Consider the following 25,511-nt stretch of genomic DNA (forward strand, 5'->3'; position numbering starts at 1 on the left):
GAGAACGAAGCCTGTTCCACTTTTTGGGCCATACATTTACACGATCCTTTCGCATGTATTGGGAGCTCCTCTTAAAATTCAACAAAAATGGCGCCACTCGCTGCATGTAGAAGAAGGTACAGACCACATGTTCTCCCCAAATTTTGTAACAATCGGTTCAGGCGTTTCTGAGTTCTGAGTTTCTAAATCTTGTGTGACAGACAGGCAGACATTGAACCGATTTTAATAAAAAGATTGTCAAGAGGCTTTTAGTCTGGTTTAGTGCTTGTCAGAAGATGATAAATGTTCTATTTGCAGCTTTCAACAGAAACATTACAACATAGTTTAGCTATAAATAGGCCTCGATTCCATCCAATATCTGTTATAACAGATATTGGATAGACCTGTACACTGTTTTTCATTGTACACATGATAGAAAAGATTCCACCAATTCTTCGCTTTATTAAGATATTCTAGATCATCTTGCAGAAGCCAATCCGAGCAATGTTTCTCAATGCTGAGATCTATAGATCTCAGCAGCTCGACAATTGAATAGTTTTCTTCATTTGCTTCCCTAAAAATCCTCTTTGACCAGTGAAACATTGCTCGGATTGGCTTCTGCAAGATGATCTAGAATATCTTAATAAAGCGAAGAATTGGTGGAATCTTTTCTATCATGTGTACAATGAAAAACAGTGTACAGGTCCAGTTATTGAGTCCTACTGAGTAACTAATCCTTTCCATCCCTTAGCAATTCCGTAAGTCTCTTTATCAAATTTAATGCTTCCCTTATAGGACTGTCAAGATTTGTGCTTGTAACAGATATTACAGATCTCTTTAGTCGGTTTTCTGTGATCAGTTCACCGTAGTCGTAGGGTTTTCTTGTTGCATTTCTGGGATCACGTGATGTTCCTGGTATTTCCTGGAGATCTAACTAAATTTCATTTAATCAACTATTTCGAAACGAACTGCTTACTATCAATCTAGATGCCTACACATACAGACTAGTCTTCATACAGTTATACGCTAATTACTGGATGCAAATCCTCATAGGATTAAAGGCACTATTCTGTGTCTACCCTGCGTATCTAATAAGTGCAGGTCGATCAAATCATGCGTAATTCGATTGGAAGCTCAAAAAAGGTTTCATCTGGTATGATTGGAACCAGGGTACCATTTGAAAACATGCGGTTATTTTCAGGTAGCCTCTTGTGAGAGTTCCTTGCTGAGAGTAGTTGATGAATGAAATTACAGGAGACAACAATTACTGTGTAAATGATTGGACGCTTCTTCTTTTTCGCTAGTATTTGATTTTAAAATGCATTTAGCGATATTTCGGGAACCAATTGTGTGCTGTACTGAGGAAGGGAACAACTGGTTTCCGAAATATAGAAATATACATATTAAAGTAAAATATTACTGAGAATGGAAATCATTTTCACTAGAAACATTGCAAGATCGCACTTAGAGCAATCATACCTTTTCGCTTTCTTCTATCTGACTAGCAACTAGGGTGAAGATATTAGACAAATATTGTATACATATTAGACATTAATCTCATTTATTGGCATCGTTGTCAAAGATGCACTTAGCGCAAACTACGTTTTAGAATAAGCATAATATTTCTTCTTTAAGTATTTTTATTCCATTAGTGATGAGTTAGGACTATGTTATACTTACAACTAATGTGTCAGGACTATGTTATACTTACAGTTAAAGTAAGAGGTACGATAAGTTACTGTAGCCATCATCACCTAGGAAAAATCATTACTTGTATTACAGATGATCTGTTTGAAAATAGTGGCGGAATTAACGCATTCAATTATGGATTTATGACAGTCATATCGCTATCTTACAAATTATGTAAAGTAGATACTTTATCAGTTTTGAACTACATACAATTAGAACCGCACTTACATCGTCGGTCGTAGATGTCAGGCAGCTTTCATAGAAAATGATTAATCAGTCAGTCAGAATCTCCAAAAGTACTTTAAGTCGTAAGTAGTGCAGCCCTTTTTCCACATACAGTCTCATAAGACTGCTTATATCATTATTTGCAAAGATATACATGCGGTTTCCAATAGATGGTTTTAGTGGTAAGTGATGGCCCAAGTAATAAATTATCATCATCAATGGCGTAACAATCGATGTCCTGTCTGGGCTTGCCTTAAGAAGGAACTCCAAGTCCCGATTTTGAGCCGAGATCCACTAGTTTCATATCCCTAACAGCCGTCTCGCGACCAAGTACTCATAATCTTCTATAGCATTCTCCTTTCTTGTCACGTCCCTGCGCTCTTACCGAGTTTGGTTCACATTGGAGTCCACGAAAACTAATTGCTAAATTCCCCTAACTATCTTGTAATTTACCTTCCCGCTATTATTCTTTAGTCTATGTTTGAACGTCTCAAATCTAAAATTTACCGTAATGTCGTCCGTCCAGTCGCTCTCTATGGTTCTAAGTGTTGGGCGATTATAAAAGACAATGAACGGCGTTTTGCGGTAATGGAGAAGAAGATGCTATGTTGGACTAGTGGCGTCACACGTGTAGATCACGTTCGAAATAAGGAGTTGCAAGAGAGGTGTCTTCGATGGTATGGTCACGCAATTCGTGCCAACGAGAATTCACTTGCCAAGATTGGTCTGAACATCGAAGTCGATGGTAAACGACCAAAAGGCAGACCTAAACAAAGGTGGCTTGATACGCTAGATGGGGATTTGAAAGCCTCGAGATTGCACCCAGATCAAGCATTCGATGGAACCAAATGGCGAAGCCGATCACGACGAGCTAACCCTGCTTGTGAACGGGACAAAGGCTGAAGAAAAAGAAGAAGATTCTTTAGTCTATGTTTTCTCTCTTTCCTCTCCTTCTCTCCAACGACTGCCATTCCTTTCCTTACCGCTTTCCTTGTCGAGTACCTTATGGGAATCTTTAAGCCAGTGTTGGCCTTGGTCACGCCGACTTTTTTAATCTCTTTTTGATTAAATGTGGTTGGTTCATTTCAGTTCCCCCCCTCCAATATTTTCAACCAGGGCCACGAAGTAATGGCAATCGGAAATTATTATCGAATTACCGTACTATTTTGGAAAGGCATGTCAGCGACTGGTTGTCTGGCCACTTTGATCACCTCATATTAAAGGAGCAGCATGCCTTTGTTAAATGTAGGTCCATTGCCTCCAATTTGGTCGACTTCATCAGTTTTGTGGCTAAATATTTAAATTCACGGCGGGAAATGCATATTATCTACACTGACATTTGATTTTAAGTCAGAAGATACTGTTGTCCTAACACCTCTCTCAGTGTTTCCATACTACTTGACATCACATTACTTGCCCCCTAATTTTCTAACCGATTCTGCCTTTTTTTTATGGCTGCACATCCCCGTTCTTCTACTCCTCCTCTGGTATTCCTCAAGGTTCTAACTGGGACCTTTATTACTTTTATGCTTTACCAGCGGCCTTCCTTTTCCCTATTTGCTTTGCCTCAAAGCCATCAATCGGGCTGCAAAATTATCCAAACAACTCTCGTAACTATGATTGTCCTTGTCCTTGAAATAGTGGTGCTCAGAGGTGGCGGTGAGGAATACGGGGCGGTAACCCTGTCGGCCAAACCAAAACCAAGAGGCCGAGGGTCTCCATAGTCGTGGCACCGGGAGACGCTGTACTCACTTTGGCTTGCCGGCCGTGATGCAGTAGGCGAATGCTCCAAAGAAGTAATTAAGGCGATCAGACCCGAGTCTGCACGGAGACTCATCTGAAGTGGCAAATTGGTCAGGAAACCTTACCATGGGTATATTGGTACTATGGGAACCGGGATAGCCCCTGGACTCTCATACTTCGGGTTAATCGTTGAAATAACTGTGAATCAAGTCGGATTTGTCAAGAACTGCGGAACTACTAACAATACACGCTGCGCCGTTATTCATGGAGAAACACCGTGAGAAGCATCGCCCTCTTTACATTGCATTTTTGGATCTGGAGAAAGCGTTTAACCGTGTGCCACGCCAACTCATCTGGTACGTTCTACGACAACACTTCGTGCCAGAAGAACTCGCGCGCTGGGTTCAATTGCTCTACCAGGATCCGAAAAGTAAAGTTCGAAGTATGGCGAATGTATCAAAACCGCTTCGTGCCTCTGTTGGTGTTCATCTAGGTAGCGCCCGCACTCATCTTTGTTCTTGTAATGGACACCGTTATACGGGACATCCAACTTCCAGCGCCCTTTACACTCCTTTATGCAAATGATGCTTTCCAAGCGTCTAATAGCAAAAATGGTCTCGATCATCTTGTCCAAAACTGGAATGATCGCCTCATGCAACACGGTCTCAGATTGAATCTGAATAAAACTGAATTTTTGACGACCGATCCCAATGAAACAGGCACAATCACTGTCAGTGGCAGTGACCTGCCTAGAACTGAGCAATTTAAATACGTCGGATCAACACTATCAGCCAGTACGTTATGAAATTGCTTCATCGAGATGAAGTGGCGTTCCACAACTGGTGGTCTTTGTGATCGACGTATCAACGAACTTCTCAAATCTAAAATTATGGTTCTGAGTGTTGGCCAACTATAAAAGGCAATGAACGGGTCTTACGGTAATGGAGACGAAGATGTTGCGTTGGACTAGTGGCGTGACACGTTTTGATCACATCCGAAATGAGGATACCCGCGATCGATATGGAGTTACACCGATCGTGGAAAAACTGCGAGAGAGGCGTCTTCGATACTATGGTCACGTAATTGGCGCTAATAAAAATTCACTTGCCAAGATTGGTCTGAACATCAAAGTCGATGGTAAACGACCAAAAGGCCGGCCGAAACAGCGATGGCTTGATACGCTGGATGGGGATATAAAAGTCTCTAGATTGCATCCAGATCAGGCATTTGATAAAATAAAATGGCGAAACTGATCACGACGAGCCAACTCCGCTTGTGAACGGGACAAAGGCTGAAGAAAAAGAAGAAGGATATCTTTTACCAGACTATTTTTAAAAATTACCTCATCAAATTTGATTTCGAGAAAAAAAGGTAGCAGATTTGATTTTAATTAATTAGAGTGCTGGAATATGCACACATATAGATAAAAGCCTGTAAAGAATGCAATTATGCCACGATAACAAATTATTATTTTTTTCGTAGCATTCATAGCCCACAGTTAATTAATAATCAAGCTTTGATGATTGCAACAAAGTTCAATTAAATACTTGCTTATGCGCTTTTGGAAAGATAAAAATGGAAACTTACTATCAAATATAAAAGAAAATGTGCTTTGTAATGGTTATTCGGAGAATTCCAACATAAAACTGTCATCGAATATTTTTCTTCATTGGATTTATTACTTCCATATTGAGATTAAATCTTCCCCATTGACTTCCAGATAAAACTTTATCAATAAAAGTGATAAAATAATGGAAGCTTTCTTTCTGATAGAACAGGACTTTTATCTCTATAATCTCTACAAGCGACAGCTAACAAGTTCGAAGCCGGAGTTTCAACGTTTCAGGTGTGAAAGGTTTTGTGTAAAAATATTCGGGTGTGCCCTGGTTTCATTTATGCGAACCCCAGAATATATATATAAATATATTAAGTACATTAGACCATTTGCTTTGGAGCTTAATAAATTTTAGGGAATTTATTAATTTGACCTACCATAACTTTGTTAGTATTAGTAACACATCTTTCCCTAGAATTATACTTTATGTGGTGATCTATATTTCTGCAAAATTTTGTACTTCAAAATAAACTGAAGGGAGATTGCCAGTGAATTTCTGAAATCTAATAATATGCTGTTATTAACTTTATTTGAGCGGATAGTTTCTGAAAATAGCCTCTTAATTTAACACGCTCACCCCCTTGTAACTGCCACCAAAACTAAGAACCCGTTTTGGAAAAAAGTATTACTTAACGCCTCTAATTTGATACCCCTCATGACTATATTCGGTCAAAAAAAAAAACCCTTTTTGTATATACTGGGACTATTCCATGCACGTATGTACATGTAGGTTCACAGTTCCAGCCTTTCCATCTGATTTCGTGTCGTGGGTATCAGCGTTCCTGAGAAAAGTGCGTATGGCAAACAGACAAGCGTAGAGGCTACAAATTAGGAAAGTTTATTGGCGAATGTAAGAGAGAGGCTTTCTCACAGTTCAACATCATATTCGCTAACCATGGTCAGGTTACTATATACCGGAAAAGAACATCTGCTGCTTCATTGTGGTGAGTTTTTCTCCAGCTCGCTGTATATCCTGGAACGTTAGTGAACATGACAACCACAGCGTTCATCAAACAATCGTCTACAACCGGAAGAACAAGTTAAGCGGTTGAGGGTCGATTGTGTCCAAGAAAGAAGAGCACTACAAGTTACTTCGCGAAAGAAATGAAAATGTACCCCCGGTGAGAGCTTTTAATTTCACGGAGTGGCAACAAGTGGCTTATTCATGCCTAGGCGTTCTTTTTTCGCCATTAGGAAGCCTAACTGCTGGTGAAACAGTGAACTATCAGATCTTCGTTCGGCATGCTATCATGCCAGACAAGCAGCCCAGGGAGCAGTGTGGAGAATTAATCAGGCAATGAAGGAGAGTGTCTCTACCAAGAAGATGACTATAAAGCGAAACAAGAGATTCGTGAAAAAAAAGAAGAAATCTCACTTACGCGATTGTCGACCATTACGAATGTCTATTCACAAAGCAGTCTATGCAACACTCCGGGTTACCAAGCCAGCTAAGGGATACAAAACCGAAATACTTAGCTTTAAAATGACGAGAAAGTTTCTCGACGATAAAACGCTGGCCAATTGGCAAGCGATCGTTGTTACGCTGTCGTCCATCACAAAGATTTTTACGTTAAAATGTCAAAAGCCAACACCAACGCCCACAGGGTACTTTTGCGTTAAGGGGGTCATCTCGTGTGAAGGCTATTTTTTCACTTTTTTGGCAATTGTTTTTTTGGAACTGAATAAAGATAGAAATGCGAACATATATTTATTCATATGTTAAACATATATAAAAGCCCGATATTATCGCTCATTATTGAAGTACGCGGTAAAATATCCACCACCGTTCAAAAAGTGCTTCCTCTGGCTTCCAGAAGAAGAGCGGAATTGTGCTGGGGCTGTGGAACAATTTGGTGTGCAAAATAACCTCAACACCTCCACTTGGATGCTGCTAGGCAGCAAAACGGACGAGAGAGCCGATAGGCCGGGAACTTTTCTCACTATTGGCGTTCCCGAACCCGATGTTAAGAAGGTTCGGGAACAATCGTCATGTTACAAGTGTCGGTTCCTAAAAGGGGACACGCAACCAACTGCATCTTCCTCTGAAGCATAGATGAGGTGCCATATTTCCCAATTTGCAGCGTTGTAAAGCGGCGACTGCACTTATCAGTTGTCGGATCAATAGCTGCAAGATATTTATATATCCCATACAAAAACCATAGGTTGTTGGTGAGGTGTGTGTGTGGTGGGGGAGCTCTAGCTTTTGAGTACTCAGGCCGTGTTGGCCCATTGTACTCGCCACCCGCATCTGGCGGAATATTCCGAATTCGTTAACGTATCGCAGGATTTTCGTTAGTAGATGTGATGCTACCCGTCACAGCTGGAGACAGTGTGTCGAGCACCACTTAGGCTCTGCCACCTATCATTGTGGGGAGCTTGTTCCCAGTTTTTGAAGACAGCCTTAGCTAATGCTACTGGTAATCCAATTACTGGTTCCGGTTTCGGCATGGGGGAGATTGACCCCTCTTTCGCAAAAGCATCCGAGATTTCATTTCCCTTTACGCCACAGTGACCAGGTACCCAGAGTAGTTCCACCGTATTGAATTTAGAGAGAGAGTTCAAACGGTTTCTGCATTCTTGTAGATTTTCGAGGTAATCAAAGGACTCCTCAACGCCTTCAATGCAACCTGGCTATCACTACAGATTGCGATGCGCCTGCCCTTCAATCGCTCGTCAACCACCCAGTTTGCCGCCCATAGGATCGCATAAACTTCGGCTTGAAAACCGTTGAATATCGTCCCAAAGGAAAAACCCACTTCTCGTTTTTATTCGAGAGGTAGAGTCCGGTTCTAGAATCCTATGGTTTTTGAGCCATCGGTGTTGAAGACTTCCGTATATCCCGCCACGCATTCCTCTGGGACTTGCCAGTTCTCTCTACGCTTCAGGGTAGCTTCATATCTTCTACCAAACAGATGTATGGGTTCTTTGCAATGCGGCTAGTTTACGGTGAAAATCTTTTTGTCTCACTTTAACCCATCACATTACGGATGCATAAACGAATATCCGCCTAATGATGGCAACATATATTCACATTATCACATGAGGCCTGAGTCCCCATGTCGAGGCGAAGGTCCGTCTGCCCAGCCCATAAGCTGTGAGAGATCGGTTCATCTTAACCTCTACATGTTTGTTCCAAAGAAGCTTTTTATCTACAGTGACTCCCAGATATTTCACTTCTTCGGAGAGTTGAAGGGTAGTACCGCTCATCTCAGGGAGGCACAGTACATTCAGTTTTCTCCTTTTTGTGAATAATACCATTTAGGTTTTATTATATTTGGATTATCTGAAAGACCATGTCTGAGGCACCAATTGTCTATCAGATCAACGGCACGTTGTATATTCCTACACACCGTTCCAAGATCCCAATCACCAGCAAACAGCCACGTCATCAGCATAAGCTTGTGTGTTTATTGGCAAATTTTGCAGTTTGCATAGTAGTGAGTCGATCAGCATACTTCACAGAAGTGGCGACAGCACATCTTCTTGGGGGCAGTCTTTCGTTGCTTCTGCTGTTAGGTACCGATTGGCATCCACTTCAGCACACAACAGTCTCTGCGTTAACATAACATGGATCCACTTAATTAAGACATCAACACTATGCGCTCTGGCGGCATCACAAAGTTTTTAAAAAGGCGCATAGTCAAACGCCCCTTCAATGTTCAAATAAATAGGCTAATCATTGTTGAGGCTGAAATATGTTTGTTACCTGATCTTCCACATGAAAGCGAATGGGGGATGGTCCGATTATATTGGGCGTATATATTATATTTCGGAAAACAAAATCTAGTTCTTACAAAACTTACACTGAAGAAGGGTTCAAATGGTTTTTTCACCAGAGAAAACATCCCCGAAATATTTTATAAGTAATCAAATTAAAAACTTGACGCAGACTGGAAAAATCTCCATTTTCCGTTCAATATCGCTAATGCTAGAAACGGCGCTCGTAGATAAAAATATAGCGTCTCACGCTCAATACTACCGTGGTCAGCGCTATTCAGCAGGATCACTGAGCCATGATGATCTGACTTTGCCTACGTTTTGAGAGGGTGCTTGTTTCACCCGATGTCGATTGAATGTAGGCTCGGGACTCCCTTATTTACTGGAAAAAAAGTGATTTTGCTTGGGTTCAATATATGTAGTTCCTAAATAACATGCGGCGTGAATTTATCGCAAGGTTTCAATGAGGCAGACTTTTTTCTCTTCCTCCATAATCTACTTATCTTGTCCCACTTCGAAGCTTAAGTTCACAAATTACACTTAACCATGATGGTATCAAAATATCCCTCTTTTCAAGCGTCATAACTTTCTCGGAGTGGCTAACCATCAGTGGCGTGGTTTCGGGTGAGGGTAAGTAATATTTATTTGTTTTACAAAGTTGAACTTTTAAAATCATTTTAAGTGATCAGAACCTCTCTCGTTAGCTGTTTTGTGCATCTAGGATCCACGAACAAGGACGTGCAGTGTTTAGGCTCCCATGCATCATATCAAAACCACCAAAATATAAATAAATATTTATGTATATATTTACATTTGAAAAATAAATAATAATAATCGGTGCCGCAACAACCCATATTGGATCAGGGCCTTGAAGTGTGTTAGAGAGAGAGAGTTATAGTACCCTGTAAAAATAAATAAGTTCGTAAATAATTAAATAAAATAGCTCCAATAGCTGGTTTAAAATTATTTAAAAGCCAAGAACACTATATATATCCGGTATAAGCCGGTTCTTAATAAGGAACTCCAAACATCCTGGTCTTATGCCGAAGGCCACCAATTCGATATCCGTAAAAGCTGTCTGGCTTCCTGGTCTGCGCCATCGCTCCATCTCAGGTAGGATCTGCCTCGTCTTCCTTTTCTACCGTAGATATTGCCCTTATAGACTTTTCGGGCTGGATCATCCTCATCCATACGGATTAAGTGATTAAGAGCCCACCGCAACCTATTGAGTCGGATTTTATCGTCATTATGTAGGGGGCCAAAGATTCTTCGGAGGATTCTTCTCTCGAGCGCGACCAAGAGTCGCAACTTTTATTGTTAAGAACCCAAGTGTCCGAGGAATACATTAGGACTGGCAAGATCATTGTATTGTACAGTAAGAGCTTTGACGCTATGGTGAGACGCTTCGAACGAAACAGTTTTTGTAAGCTGAAATAGGTTCTATTGGCAGCCATCAATCGTGTGAGAATTTTATCATCAACGCTGTTATCGATTGTGATTTTCGATCCTAGATAGGAGGAAGAAAATAGCAGAAATTCCCAGGAATAAATTTGTTTTTAACATCGTAGTCGTTGAAACAACGCCCAACATTATACAATTTACTAGAAAAACCACGAACGTAAGACTTTTTTCCGTCATTTAATAATAGTTAATACCGGGATTTAACAAAAAAGAATTCTTACTAGCAAAGAACGCGATCCAAGTGACTTCGATAACAGATTACCAATCACACAAAAACAAATACCTTCACCTTTCATTGATTCAATAAATACACCACTTTCAATTCGAAAACTACTCAAAACTTCTGTTCAATACTAATTTTAACTTTAAATCACATGCAACCATTTGCAAATTCACAACGTGCAAAAATTCTACCTCCAAATCAAATTGGAAACTTAGCATTCATGGTTCATTTCGATCGGAATGAAATTGGAAAAAGTTCATTCGATCGGACCAATACACCACACAATTCATCAGCAGCCAATTCTGTCGTTCCGGAGGCAAATCTGAAAACACTTTCACAAGAATGCAATTCATCCCTTTGGCTCCGTACAGTTTATGAATTCGCGATGAACACTCGACAACGAAATGAATTTTTTAATGTCGCCGTCATATAGGCAGATTTTAAAATGCCTCTCAAGGAATGCGTATCGCGAAGAGGATATTTTATGTTCTGCTGCTGTTCTGTCAAACTGCTGTTAAGAACTAACATTTCGAACCGTGTTATGACTTATGCAACAGTTTCTTCTGTTACTGGATTTTCTTTAATTAAGTAGAGCAAGCAATGTTTCCCTTGCTTCTAATGACGCCATACCACTACTAACCGCTGCGATTTCTAACAGGTTTGGAGAGAAAGGATCTCCCATTTCTTCCTTTATATCCTCTACCTACTGTCCGTCTGTTATGAATGAATTCCCATTTTGAGGAACCGTAGCTCTTTAAGTGGTGGTTACTACGGCAATTTTACAACAGAGTCATAGGCCAGGATTTTTTTCTTCCTTTGTATACTGTCCCCTTCTCCGCCCCTTCGGTGGTAAGGATGAGCATTAAAATTTCACCAAAACCCCTCTTTTTAAGGGGAGGTGTGTTTCGTCAATCCTACGGCGGTATTGAAAAATCGGACCCGCGATGAAAGTTATATGGAAAAACCTTGTCCGAAGTGAAAATTATACGGTTACCTATATTATTTCCTGTTTCTTTGAAATATTTATCTCAAACCTCGTTTGCCACCCCCTGTCGTCGGGCCTGTTATCAGGGGTTTTCAATTTTGGCTGAAGTGACAACCCACTAGTTAATCTCACACTTCAAAAGTGACGGCCCGAATTGAGTTCTTGGTGCCATTACTCAAAAATTTTTTATCTATTTGGACTCCCGCTTTGGTAATATGAGTGATGCCTTCGGAAAATATAATAAATTTCATAATCTATCATTATTACTTTCAACTATTGCCAATTAAATTTATATCAATCAAAATAACAGCAATTTATTGACTATAGATTTCTTTTCTATTCTATTTTCAGATACGCCACAAAATTAAATGTACCTCATGTTAATGAAGCGTCGAAAAAAAGTGGAATTTCCAGGCATAACAACAAAAATTAAAAGAAAAACAATAAGAAAATAGAAAAAATGACACTAAAATCTTCAGCAAGATTGTACCTGACTATATTCCTCATGACAACGTGTATTTACATGGTACTGTATCAGTATCATATATCGAGAACGCAAATACTACCCGACGCGAGTACAGAAATTAAGGTAGATTCCAAGTTCCATTCGAAAGATTTTCGTCTAGTAAACCGACAACAGTTAGGACATGAACAACAGTCTCAACAACAAGAACAATTACAACAGCATAAACAACAATCACAATATGAACAGCAACAAAAGGTCGAACCAGAGAAAATCGAGTATTCATTAGAAACGCTAGACAATACTCGAACAGTAGCCCCATCATCATCAACTTCTACAAAGTCTCTCTCCACTTCAACAACAACTTCCATAAAAAATGCATTAGTAAATACAAAGATAAACTTTTGCTTCTGTGTGCCTTTTGAGCCTCTAAGGACTTGGCTTTTTAGTATTTTCGATAATAGTCCTTCGCTTTGTATATACACACGCTTTCCTTATGAATCAATCATGCTTTGTCCTTTTTGTTTGCTAAGACTTCAAATATATCAATTTGCACTTGGACACTCGAATATTGCTAAGGTATCACCAACTGCTCCACGGCAGGACATCTGCAGATCTACCACGTAGAGTTGGTCCTACTTTAGCAATATTCATGATTGGTATCACCTGTCGGTGTGCGGCGTCAATGTCTGCCAGAAAAACTTTCGTTTCCTTCATCTTTCATTAATTTTCTCTAGAGAATCACTCGATGGTTTCAGGAGAATCATATCTGCATGATTAATTAACTCGATTAACTCAATCAAACGCATATCTATATTTTTGTATATATTTTTATCTACTTTGTTTGGTATGTCCTCCTTCAAATAACCTACTTTTCATATCCCATCATTATCGTTATTCGCTGACATTAACGAACGGACGCAGTTTCGACATGACTCAAATCGAACTATTCAATTATTCTAGCTTTGTTCGCTCTTTGTTTCCAATAAAAGTAGAACTTCTATGAATAGAAAATGAGCATCCAATTACTTTATTAGCGAACAATCGAACTTAATATTAGATATTTTCACATATAATTTGAATTGGCTGCGAACTGGGGGAACCCTGGATTGTAATCATGGAAATGCTGCGAAATATATGGTTTCTTCCATGAATCTAGACCCTTTAAGAATATGTGTTGCTAACTCGGAAAATAATATGTTATCAACACCGTTGTCTTCCAAATTTCGACCATTTAGTCCTGGTATGGATGCGTTCTAGTTCACCGAGCCCAGGCGGGGGCTCCCTCATGATTCGACCCACTTAGGTAGTGAAAACTTCCTGTTAAGCTCTTGTGGAAATTAAAACCTTATCTAAATCGGTTTACTGTCCGTCTGCCTTTGTAAAGTTTTTTTGTAAAACAAAAGTTTATTAAAATCAGTTCAATGTTTATCTGTGCCTGTCTGTCTTTTTTTACGGCAAGTGGAAAGCTACCGCTGACTCCTGCCAGATGGTTATGTGGGACTTTTACTCACTAAAACCACCTCCTTCTCCATGCACTCTCCCCCGCGGACTGTCATACGGTATTTCGTTTCGGGGTTGGACCCATTATGTGTTATTCATAATGGTTATCCTCTCCTTCTTCCTTCTAAACTCCTACTGCTGTAGTATTCCGTGGATATTCTTGATTGCTTCTTCCACCGCTTTCAATACCTTAAGTGAACTCAACATATTGCCTACGATGCTTTCCGCTGATAAGAGAGTTTTGGATATCGCCTCCATTTCCGTTCTGTATGATATGAACTTTGGACAATGGAAGAGTACATGCGCCACATCCTCCATTACATACTCGCATCTCGGGTAATTCGGTGAATCGTCATGACCAAATCGGTGGAGATATCCTCGATAGCCGCAACGTCCACCTAAAAACTGAGTCGCGTTCACAAGCGGGGTCGGCTCGTCATGATCGGTTTCGCCATTTGGTTCTATCGAATCCCTGTTCTGGGTGCAATCTCGAGACTTTTAAATCCCCATCCAGCGTATCAAGCCACCGTTTATCCGGCCGACCTCTTGGTCGCTTACCATCGACTTCGGTGCTCAGACCAATCTTGGCAAGTGAATTCTCGTTAGCACGAATTGCGTGACCATACCATCGAAGACGCCTCTCTCTTCACGATCAGTGCAACCCCATAACGATCACGGATATCCTCATTTCGGATGTGATCAAAACGTGTCACGCCACTAATCGAACGCAACAGCTTCGTCCCCATTAGCAAGCCGCCGTTAATTGTCTTTTATAGTCGGCCAACGCTCAGAACCATAGAGAGCGACAGGACGGACGACATTGCGGTAAATTTTAGATTTGAGACGTTCGTTGATACGGCGATCACAAAGAACATACCATATCTCTGCGTTTGGTATCAACCTATGTATCCATCGAGTTTTCTTGCTCTCATCGCACCGTTTGTGGGGTTTTAGGTCCATTAGTTTCATAACTTGGTTCGTAAATTCATAGGGCTTCTGTCGTCAAGATATCGATAGGCAGCATCTCATTATACATATATACTGCATAGTCCGATGTGGTTCGGTAAGCGCAGCATGTTCGGAGGATACTAAGTCGATATGCCGTTGCTATTTTTCTTCTATTGTTAACGTTACTCAATACGGTGGTCCACACAGGCACTGCGTAAAATGACACGGTAGTAACCACTTTTGTAATGAGTTGGCGACGGCTTTGTCTTGTGTCTCATATAGTCGGTAGCATTCTAGCGATCAACGAGCTGATGTTAGCCCCTTTTCTGATCGAAAATCGACTCGAGATATTTCAGGACTGGGAATGTATCATTTAGTCTCCGACTTTAATCTTCACAGACGTATTCTTCATTCCTTCCTTCCTTCCAATGGAAGTGATCGGCTAGGGAAACGGAGCGTTAGCACTCCGTTATACATTATGTTTCAGAACAAAGGACGGAAGACTGATCTTTACGGTACTTCACAGGTTGTTCGATATTCTTTAGGTCTCTCATCCGAAGCATAACAAAGCGCAGAAACTCGAGAACAGTACGTATAAGGTACACCAATGATTTCTTTCCATGTCGTCGAGTTAAAGGCGTTTTTTACGTTGAAAGATACCATCCCGCAACATTTATTTCTTTCAACAGCCGATTTAGCCAGATTTCTCACCAAATTGACCGCATCGATCGCTTTACTGGATCCAATTTGCCTCCCTGATAGATCGCCTTCTCTCGCCGCGACTATTAATAATCTATTATAGATTATTCGCTTGAACAATTTTCCGAATGTATTTAAGAGACATATCGGCCTATACGACGAAGGTTCACCTGCTTCTTCCATTTCTTCTTTCAAGTATACAGTAAATACTTGTGCTAAAGTTTTTGACGCTGCACCTACCGCAAATTTGGCAGCTATATTCGGTATGCCACCTAAGCCGGGAACGTTATTGACGTTGATGCTCTTGGCCGCTTCCAATACCTCTTCTTCGCTTACCTCTGGTACTTTATCGTTGATTTGAACGTGCCGTTCAGCAATTCGGGATAAGTAATCGATGGGGAATGTTTTTCCTTCATCATTGCCATAACTATCTAATATGTGCCAGCCCAAGGATCAGAGTCAACTTCAATGCAGTGCTAGTTGAAGTGCATGGTTTTGCTCTCTGCAACAGTGGCAACCTTGTATAATTGATGTAGCTTCTTATATTCTGGCTTGTTTCTGCGGCGTTGACATCGACTTCTCGCATTTAAGCGCATACTTTATGATATTTATTGATTTCAGTATTCTACCAGAAATTTGATCTTTGTTTCACTGATCCCGTTTGCCGCGGCATAGACGCGTTACAAACCATCTGCATCCGTTTCAGAATCTATACAGCCATATACATTGCATTCCCTGACAAATTTGTATTCGTTGCATTACCTCCGAGAATGTTTCTTCGTTGTGCTTCTTGAAAGTCCATCCTATGTCTTTCTGTCTTTCGGCATTAAAAAAAAATTGTCCTTTTTCTCATTACTTCCGGCCACCTGATGGATCTCTCCATGATTGTGATGTTATACTGGAACCCAGCATAAATGGCCAAAAGCTCGTAGTCGTAGGCCCTGTAGCGCATTTCAGTGTTGGAGAGTTTCCTAGAGAAGAACGGTAGCGGCCCCCGTACTCCATGAGGGTTCTACTATTCGAGGGCCGCACCAATGGCGGAGTCTGAAGCGTCGATGGGTAGAGCCAATGCGGCATTAGACCTGAGAAAGAAGATGGTAGCTGCTTCAGGGACAGGGAGCCTGCTTCAGAGAAAGACGTCGTCTGCCTCGAGGGTCCAGACGATCTCGATCTTTTTCAAGCGGAGCTTGATGTTACGCAGAATTTCAAAGGCTTGGCGAAGAAGTCGATGATGCTAAGCATGATCCTCAGAAGCGATAATGATGTCGCCTAAATATACTATTATACATTGTAGTGTCTCATGGAAGGTCGAGCAATCTCAAAAAGTCCAAAAGACATTGTGACGGTGGTTTTCGATATGTCCTCCTCCGCGGTGGGTATCTAGTAGAACGCCATCTTTAGGTCTATGACGGCTGCCGAGCCGCCTGGCCGAATAAAGTCCACGAACTCTTGCAGAACTGCGTATGTGATGGCTAGATTCCCAGCAAGCGAATTAGCGTGATTGGCTTCAGAGATGCTATGGACTGGCTTCAGGGCTATGTAACCCTTTGATGTGTGGTCAGTGAATGCGTCGATCAATTGATGACCTCGCAGATCGGCGAACAGGTTGTAGTGACTAAGGAAATCCGCATCCAAGATTGCCACGTGAACGGTGGCTACCGTAAAAGTCCAGTCGAACCATCGAAGTAACCGCAGATTAAGTTGCAATTTATGAGTTCCATACATGGCAATCGCAATTACTGCAGTGGATGAGAAGTCATGAACGAGCTCTTCCGCCAATGAAGTCGTTGATGGGAGGTGACTTCACCACTTTCAACGTGCCAGCAATGGTTGGTGGGAGCAGATCGAACCGTTTGATTCGAATGACGTCGTTGGTCACGGCGGATCCTGCCAACATTCTCATGCGGCGTAAAAGCAGGGACGGCTTGTTGTTTTCAAGCTCGAGTTCGTTGAAGATCTTTTAAACGCTTAAAAATCTCCACCTTGAGGTACTCATATTTAAAACAGACTCTGGAGGATTCAAAAGTATGTGGGCAATTTCCTAGATCGTTGCGTCGTCGAGAGCTGAGACGACGTGGTTAAGCATGAATCTTATGATTATTAGAGATGCACCGGCGAGACAGCCATTAACTGGGTTGGAAATGTTCCTTTTCTCAGCTGATTATCACTGTTGAACGCGTCGTCGTACTTGCCGTCTTTAGTATTCGGAACATCGTCTTTATCCAACATGTTGGCGGGATATAAGCGCCGAGGCTCGCTAATTTCAATCTAAATAGAATTATATTCGACTCGCACTACAAAGAAAAGGAAGATGGAGACGCGGTATCGAAATGCAATTACTAACACTCGACTGTGTCACCTCTTTGGTTATTAGTCCCGAGCTTTACCCGGCAAGTTAAAAAAAACCCGCACAACCCTGTTGCAAGCGTAGCGTTCTTTATTCCTCGGCGATGTTGTAGTTTTTTTGCGCTGAAGAGGCTTATGAAGTGTTGCCTCCATGTTGTCAAATATGCATCCCACCGCGGCCCAGGCTGCTGCGTACTTCGGCTAAATGGGAGAAATAAGCTGGCACCACAGATATGACACCACGAAGAACACGCATCGTGGTAACATCATATCAAATTGTTGCTTTGTCAACCCCACTCTCGCAAGGTAAGGGGTAGAAAAAAGATGGTGAAAAAGAGGAAGACTCCTCCTTTCCGATCGTACTAGAAGATCCCAGTAGTCGCTCCCCTCTTAAGAAGCTACGACACTCTTCTCTTCTATTATAAAACGAGGCGATAGTTGCGTTACCATACCCATACCAATAAGGTTGTCAATGATATGAAAATAGTCTCTTTGTGAGTTCTCGTAACCCTTTAAAACGCCGCGACTGCTGCAATTCTTTAATGGAGCTAGATGAGTGGTCTTCCTCTTCCCCCTACATACACCCCTTACCGTTGTTCTCTGAGGAGTTTCACAAATCAAATTTTACCATAATGGCATCAAAACCCCCTTCCGCAATTCTAACATGAGACTAAGGACGAGAGACCTTCTTCCTTTTGCTTCCTATCCCCTCGTCCTGCAGAGGCAGGGCTGTAAATTCAAACTTCACCATGATGACATCAAAGAAACCAACCTTCACTTGACCACCACGAATTTTCATCAATGTTCAAGGGAGCCCTTCTGTTCCCCTTCCATAAGCGTCCCACCTGTTCCGGGGATGGAGTTGAAAGTTCAATATCCAATGGTGACATTTTCCATCACATACAGTTTTTAATATTCGATTGTTGTATGATACACAAAAAAAATCTTTTTTTAGAAAAACTCTTAAATCTAGATTGATGTATATATATCCAAGTGTGGGATGCTATGAACATGTAAATAAAGTAAAATGTGTTTTTTTTTATTTTCAGCCGCCTTTGTATATAATAACGCCAACATATAAAAGACCTGAACAATTAGCCGAGTTAACTAGATTAGGATATACGCTAAAGCATGTCTCAAATTTGCTCTGGTTAGTCATAGAAGATTCTAAGACGCCTTCAGAATTGGTTACCAAAAGATTACATCATATAGCGGTGCCTTTTATACATTTAGTAGGTATGTATGGGTTAGATATTGCTGCTTGTATGTATTAGTTAAATTATTATGTTTAATATATTCCAAGCATGATGCCCTTACGTGGGATCTTCGTAAATATAGAATTTTGTCGCTTTTTTTATCAGAAAACTGATAATATGCTCATGAACGAAACGCGTCGAGTCTACAAATGTATATCCAAATAGAACAAGCAGAACAAACGGATTTTCGATATCTCCCGCCTTGAACAGAATTCTGGGTGACTTTGTCTTCAATCTAAAGTAGCTTGAAATTATCACACCCGCGGATTAATACGTGGGAGTGCCTCCAGACAGTCTGTAGAGTTCTTTTCTGGAAGCTTATCAAATGCCCTTTTTTCTAGCACATGATGAAAGGCATAACCAACTACCCCCTATTGAAATTAGTTGCTAATCAATATTCCTTACGTAATCAGTGTTTATGTATGATAATTTTCTAATTTCATGATGAGCTTGCTCTATTCTGGGAAACTCCAAACCGCAAATGCATCATAATTCAATATTCCATAAATGCGTCAGTTTTTGATTAACGATCCATTGAATTGAGGTCTTTTGCCGGCTGCATGTTTATCGATGAGCACGTGGATGAATTTCTGTTTGAATTAAACCGATTCTGACTCAGTTTTCCTATTTATCTTTTTTAGCACCCATGCCTGAGCAGTATAGGAAGAGTAAGGCCATGCCTCGGGGAGTATCGAACCGGAATCGAGGACTGGAATGGCTGCGGGCAAATGCCACTGAAGGAGTATTTTACTTTGCCGATGATGACAATACCTATGATATATCAATATTTGAGCAGGTACGTATTCAAATGCACTAATTTAGGGCGCACATGTAACGTTAATTTCCCCTATGCTACCCTTAGTAAGCTTTTCAGCCAAGCTATTAAGAGTTCTATTAAAATGACTGCGTTATCTAAAAAAACGTTGTTACCAATTGCTATCAACCTATAATAATCGACTAATCACCAGACGATGCGGACCCAAATATTTCATTAATAAGGACAAATTGAGGAACTGTCATATAATTGGTTTTTCCTATACTACATGAAATATAAGCCATAATTACAGTGCACGTTATCTCGAATTTTTTTATGCTTTCATCCTTATGTCCAGAAATTATCGCTATAAGCAGGAATAAGTGACTTATATTAGTACATCGTAAATTCCGATATCGATTCCTGATGGTAACTTCAGTTGGAATGCATAGACATCAAATATCTGGAATGGAAAACTTCGCCTAGAGTAGACTAGGTATCAGTGGCCACTCCGGGGAACTCAATTAACGATGTGGGGTGCCGTTTTGACACCACAAACCCCTAAGACAATGACTGCTATGGTAAGAGCAAGGAGGCCAGAGTCGAACTGTCCGTTGTATTCATAAAGAAAAGCAACTCTTCCACCTTAAGACTAGCAAAATCCCTGAGGCCCTTAAAAATGGTGTACCTAGTGCTCATAGCCTGGCTATAGCTAGACCTAGGCAATCGCAGAGCAAGTATCTAAGAGTGTTTCCCCCTTTTTCGCAGCTTCGGCAATGCGAATTGTCGGGTATGCCGGTCAGGTATGATTCCCTATAGGCCGTACCCCGTGCAGACTGCCATAATCTTGTATGTATGTACATGCGTCTGGCACAAGAGCTCTCGCGACCGAATCTGGTTATAGGCAGCCAAATCCTCCCTTCATCATCTGAGGTCCGCGACTGATAAATAATGCGAAATTTCACCCTTATCAGTCGCCAGTGGGACACAGACTGTATCCGCCGAGGGACTGCCAAGAGCATAACCCCGTCTAGCCAGTCCAGCGGCCCGCAATAGAGGGTATAATCGAGAATCCAGATGAGGATGACTTTGAGCGTGTCGCTCAGACTGTTTAGCACTTTCTTGGACTGCCTCACCAGGCTGGATGATATGGCCACTGAGTACAAGGCGTTAATGGCCGCTGACCGACAGAATAGCTATGTTACGGTTGGGGCTCAAATCATGCTCCTGTATCGCCAGCACTTCTACTTGGAATACACTGGAGAATCCTGGGAGACTGTACGATTGGGCGCGTCTGCGAAAACCCTCTTACCCACTGCACAGATCTTCTTTGATCCATCAGTGAAAAATACTGTATCATAGCCTTGTAACACGCCACCTGTCTTTCACTCTGCCCTGGTTGGAAATGCCCAGATTTGTTGAGGTACTTTGTCTGGGATGTTACTATGGCCGTAGGGCTTCAGTGTCCAACATGTATACTCATGTAATCTGACGACACTACCCGCTTTAGCGTATTTAATGTGAAGTTCTAGCTGGAGGAGATACAGATGTACATTGAGAGAATCTGCCGGGCAGGACTGCAGAGCCCTGGTAGCACTTGCACATGCGGTCCTTTGAATCATATTACGCTTCGTTCTATTGTACTTTTTGCTCAGTGCCTGCCATCATACAATAGAAACGTACGTTAGAATGAAACGAACTGTGGCTATGTACATCCAGAGAACCATCCTCTGTCGGGCATCCCATTTCCTTACAAAGGTCCTTTTGCAGGCGTAGAAGGATCCAGGATTACACCCAAGAGTTTACATTGGAGGAAAAAACGATCTTTGTACATTTAGCCGCGGGAGATGCAAGTCGAGTACCCTTGTTTTGGTATATTGATGCCGAATAAACATCTTGCAACCTACAATCATACCTTCCCAGCGCTCCTTCCATGATTTCACTCATAACGGAGGAAAACATTCCTGACACCAATATCATCAAGTTGCCGGTATACACCACTATCTTCGCCCTGCTTCTGCCAAATATGCATGGAATTTCATCCATCACTAATCAACCAGAGCACGGGAGAGATGGCGCCATCCTGGGACGTACCTCTGCTTGCAGTTCTGGTAAAGTGGTTATCTCCAAGATCAGATTGGCATATCCTAGTTGTTAGCATGGATAACATCCAATGTGTAAGATACCCCTACAATTCTATACTGGTTAAGGCTTCCTTAATGGCGTTGATATTAAATTGTTGAATGCTCCCCCTACGTCCACGACGGCAATTAAAGTAAAATGATTGTATTGTAATGGCCGCTCAACCGTGCTAATTACCTGGTGGAGAGCGAGAAGCTTTTTATAGTCCAACTGATTTTATCCTCGGAAACTACCAGATTCAGTTGCTATGCAACCCTCTCTGTGGTCAGATCGATTCGCTGTTCTGTAAGCCCTTTGGACGAGCCACAGTAGGACATCATTGCGTATACTAAAGACTCTTTTCTTAGGGCATTATGTCTCACTAAAGCTGGTAGAGTTTAGTTTTTCTGTGTTAGTTCAATTCAACAAAACAGTTAAAAGAAATCTGAATATTAAATTCAGAAAAATAACTACCTCAGGCCTTAAATACCGTACAATAACGGTCTCACTTGGGGTCTTCTGAGACCTGGGTTGCGACTGTTTTAACACATTACAGTTAAGGAAACTGCACACATTACAATGATATTACCAATTTTGACAAACCAAAATCTCCATGGGAATCCTGGGGTGTTGAAGATGGAAGGGATGAACGAGCTTGTTGTTACCCATGCGGCTCTTCGACAACCAGATGCGAGCAGCGACCGGTTCCCTGACATCTCGCCATATGGGATGACCGTGAGCTTTACCCCTTTACGATACAAAACCCACTGCCACGTGTAAGATTTGAACCGCGAGCTACCGTACGATAGTCTTGTGCTCTAACCACTCAGCTATCTGGATACGTATGGGCATCGTAAGCTGGACCAGGGAACTTAGCTTTCTCTGATGTAGCTTACCAGGACATCTTGGGACAACTAAAATTACACACACACAAATTACCGATTTGACGGTGTCTCAAAACTGGGGTTGCACACCCTCCAGGCAAGGCTCTGACTCACAGTTCTCCGCACTGGCTGAAGCAGCACCTCCAAGGTTTCACCAGCCACCTGGTGGGGAGGATTTTTTGGAAAATAATGTTTTTTTGTACAGAATTTTGCAGATTCGCTTGTTTTTTCAATGTTCTGAAAATAATCCAGCCAGGTTGATGGCCGACTTGTATTTATTCAGGCAGTGCTTGTATGGGTGCTACCACCGCGGTCGTGGTGATTGCAAACGTCAACTGGCACACGGCTTTTGAAGGCGGTTTCGAATACCTTTTCCAGAGTCCTTGCTTTTGGCTCCAACTCGTCTGTCGTGCTAATGTTACCAATTTGCGTATCAGAGAGATTGTTCATGAGGTCTCTGCAAGGGTTGTAGGCCTCTGTAACGAGATCTAAACTAAAAAGTATCCAACTATGATCTAAAAAGGATCTCTGGTTTCGCGAAGCGGAATACTTTCTCCTTTGCGTTCCTTCTCTTTATAATCCACCAGTGTCTCTAGGCGCTGCCCATTTATGCGGAGCAGAAAAGGTTGGCTGTTCACTTAGGGTTCTTCCTCCTTGATAACCAATCGTCCATGGGAATCCTGGGGTGTTGAAGGTGGGAGGGTTGAAAGAGCTTGTTGCTATCTATTCAGCTCTTCGGCAACCAGATGCGAGCGACCGGCCTCCTGACATCTCACCGTATGAGATGGCCTTCAGTCTCCCAGGCGTCGCTGATCTTAACGACGCTCGAACCGAGAAGTCTTTGGAGAATTAATTCTCACATGCTATGGCATGGCTACCCCACGGACCTTGGCCGTCCAAGAGATGCTCAATGATCATTTCCGACAGACCACATTCAGTACTGGTCTACACCTCCTAAGCCAGTTTGCCGCTAGCGAAATTACCATCCGTCAGAGCCACACGTATGTGACTCCTGGCCACATCGCTGCTGCTTACCAGTTTTCAAAGGTTGCTTGAAGTTACACATTGCTCCGCTCTGGGAACCGCTAGTCCGTCAGCCGCCTCACTTCCTGTTGTTAATCTCAGCACAGCAGTGCTGCGACTGGCACCAATTGTATTGCCCTCGACGGCTGGTAGAGATCGCACTATTACTAACAAATCCACTCAAATATTTTGATATAAGAAACACACAAAACCTTTCATATCTGAAGCATCCAGCCTCCGGTTTCCCGATTTGTTTCCACTTCTGTCGTTAGTTTTTTATTTTTTAATTTGGAATCCATGTTTTGGTCCCACTAGTAATCTCGCAAAAATGTCCACCCTGGCTAGCCCGGCCATCGGGGTAAGGATCTTACCTGAAACTCAAGATTCCCAAGGTATTCAGAGCTCGCATTCTAAAGATTTAGCATCCCACTGGCCACGCATCCCTCGGTGTATGCTGTTCCCCACCTGCGTTTGTGGTCCTGCTAGTACCTTTTTGCTAGCTCAGTTCATCTCCCAGTAGATCCGCTTGCCTATAACACATAACCAGCCTAGCACATACTCTTGGCCCGTCGGAAGACGGTTTTCAGCGGCCACTGCGAGTAGGTCGTGTGAGGACTTGCCGAATTATGCAACCTTAATTTGAAGCATAATCAGACCAGGCCGCTGCAAGTATTACAATAATTTCTGGGCATACTTAGAGAATACTTCTCTAAGTATTCTATGTTTTTCTACAGAATTCTCATTAAACAGAATACAATAATTAAAGACTCGAGATTAAAATTATTTGAAGGATTATCCGTCTATAATCACTAACTTTTTTTTAACTAATCCCTAATTTTACTATACTTTTTATTTTCAGATGCGATATACAAAAAAAGTGTCAATGTGGCCTGTAGGTTTAGTCACCAGATTAGGTGTGAGCAGCCCAATTGTTCGCAACGGTCAATTGGATGGATTTTATGATGGCTGGATCGGCGGACGTAAATATCCCGTCGACATGGCCGGATTTGCCGTCAGTGTCAAATTTCTGTTGGAACGTCCAAACGCAAAAATGCCATACAAAGCCGGCTACGAGGAGGATGGCTTCCTGAAGAGTTTGAGTCCCCTCAATAAGACGGAGATAGAACTGCTAGCGTCCTCATGTACAGAAGTATGTTAGCAACCCACTTGTAGTGAGCTTGGCATAATGGACACGATATTCTTTTCAGGTGCTTACATGGCATACGCAAACCAAGAAGAATCCTGTTGCGGCCAAATTGAACGTGACTAAATATAGTGGTACAAACCTGCTGAAACTGACAGAAGCGCTGGTGGGAAAGTGAATTATTGTTGCAGGACAACCTTGTATGGCATATTGCATTCAATCAATCAATATATTTTTAGGTGCTATATAATGTATATTTTTTTAAGGACAAACACTAGTAAACATATATAAAATTTTCTTATTGAATTCCTTTTAGTAAGATTCAAATCTTGTACTTAATGCTGTCCATCAGCGGGTGTAGATAGAAATTAAACTTATTTAAGGAAGTCGTAGGCTAGTCCTTTTCGAGTATAACTAAACAAGTGAGATAGACATGAGTTTGAAATACAAATCCAAGTGAACATGTTTCAAATTTATTTATATTGTACCTAAATTAAAAGAAAATAATCTTGCAATAATGCTTCCTTAAAATGAACAGATCCTTACTTAACATCTTAAGTCATTGAAAGCAATATTTAATGAGTATTCCTGAAACGAAAAACTTAAATGTGAAAATCTTCTCCATTATAAAAAGATATTATAAACTCTGATCATTTCCTGCTTGTAAATATCTTTAATATTTAATGTAAAATCTATACTATAACTTTCGATTCTATTGCCATTGTATTTTTTG

The 25,511-nt window shown here is 41.5% G+C and overlaps 1 protein-coding gene across 2 annotated transcripts in view; it reads left to right on the plus strand.

Annotated features, from left to right (window-relative positions):
* The window catches only part of LOC119647883 (galactosylgalactosylxylosylprotein 3-beta-glucuronosyltransferase P), a 70,946-nt gene extending 45,703 nt beyond the window's left edge, over positions 1-25,243 (plus strand). Inside the window, exons 1-6 of one of the 2 annotated variants that reach the window (XM_038049171.1) lie at positions 11,759-11,847; positions 11,989-12,226; positions 18,646-18,832; positions 19,494-19,648; positions 24,494-24,784; positions 24,843-25,243. In XM_038049171.1, coding sequence (XP_037905099.1) covers positions 12,098-12,226; positions 18,646-18,832; positions 19,494-19,648; positions 24,494-24,784; positions 24,843-24,956 — 876 coding nt within the window. In that variant the 5' untranslated portion in view covers positions 11,759-11,847; positions 11,989-12,097 and the 3' untranslated portion in view covers positions 24,957-25,243. Of the gene's footprint in view, positions 1-11,758; positions 11,848-11,988; positions 12,227-18,645; positions 18,833-19,493; positions 19,649-24,493; positions 24,785-24,842 lie in introns of those variants that run through there. The other variant, XM_038049170.1, reaches the window with a different exon arrangement.
* Positions 25,244-25,511: the final 268 nt, after the last annotated feature.

This window comes from Hermetia illucens, chromosome 2 (assembly GCF_905115235.1).
Source record: "Hermetia illucens chromosome 2, iHerIll2.2.curated.20191125, whole genome shotgun sequence".
Lineage (NCBI taxonomy): Eukaryota > Metazoa > Arthropoda > Insecta > Diptera > Stratiomyidae > Hermetia > Hermetia illucens.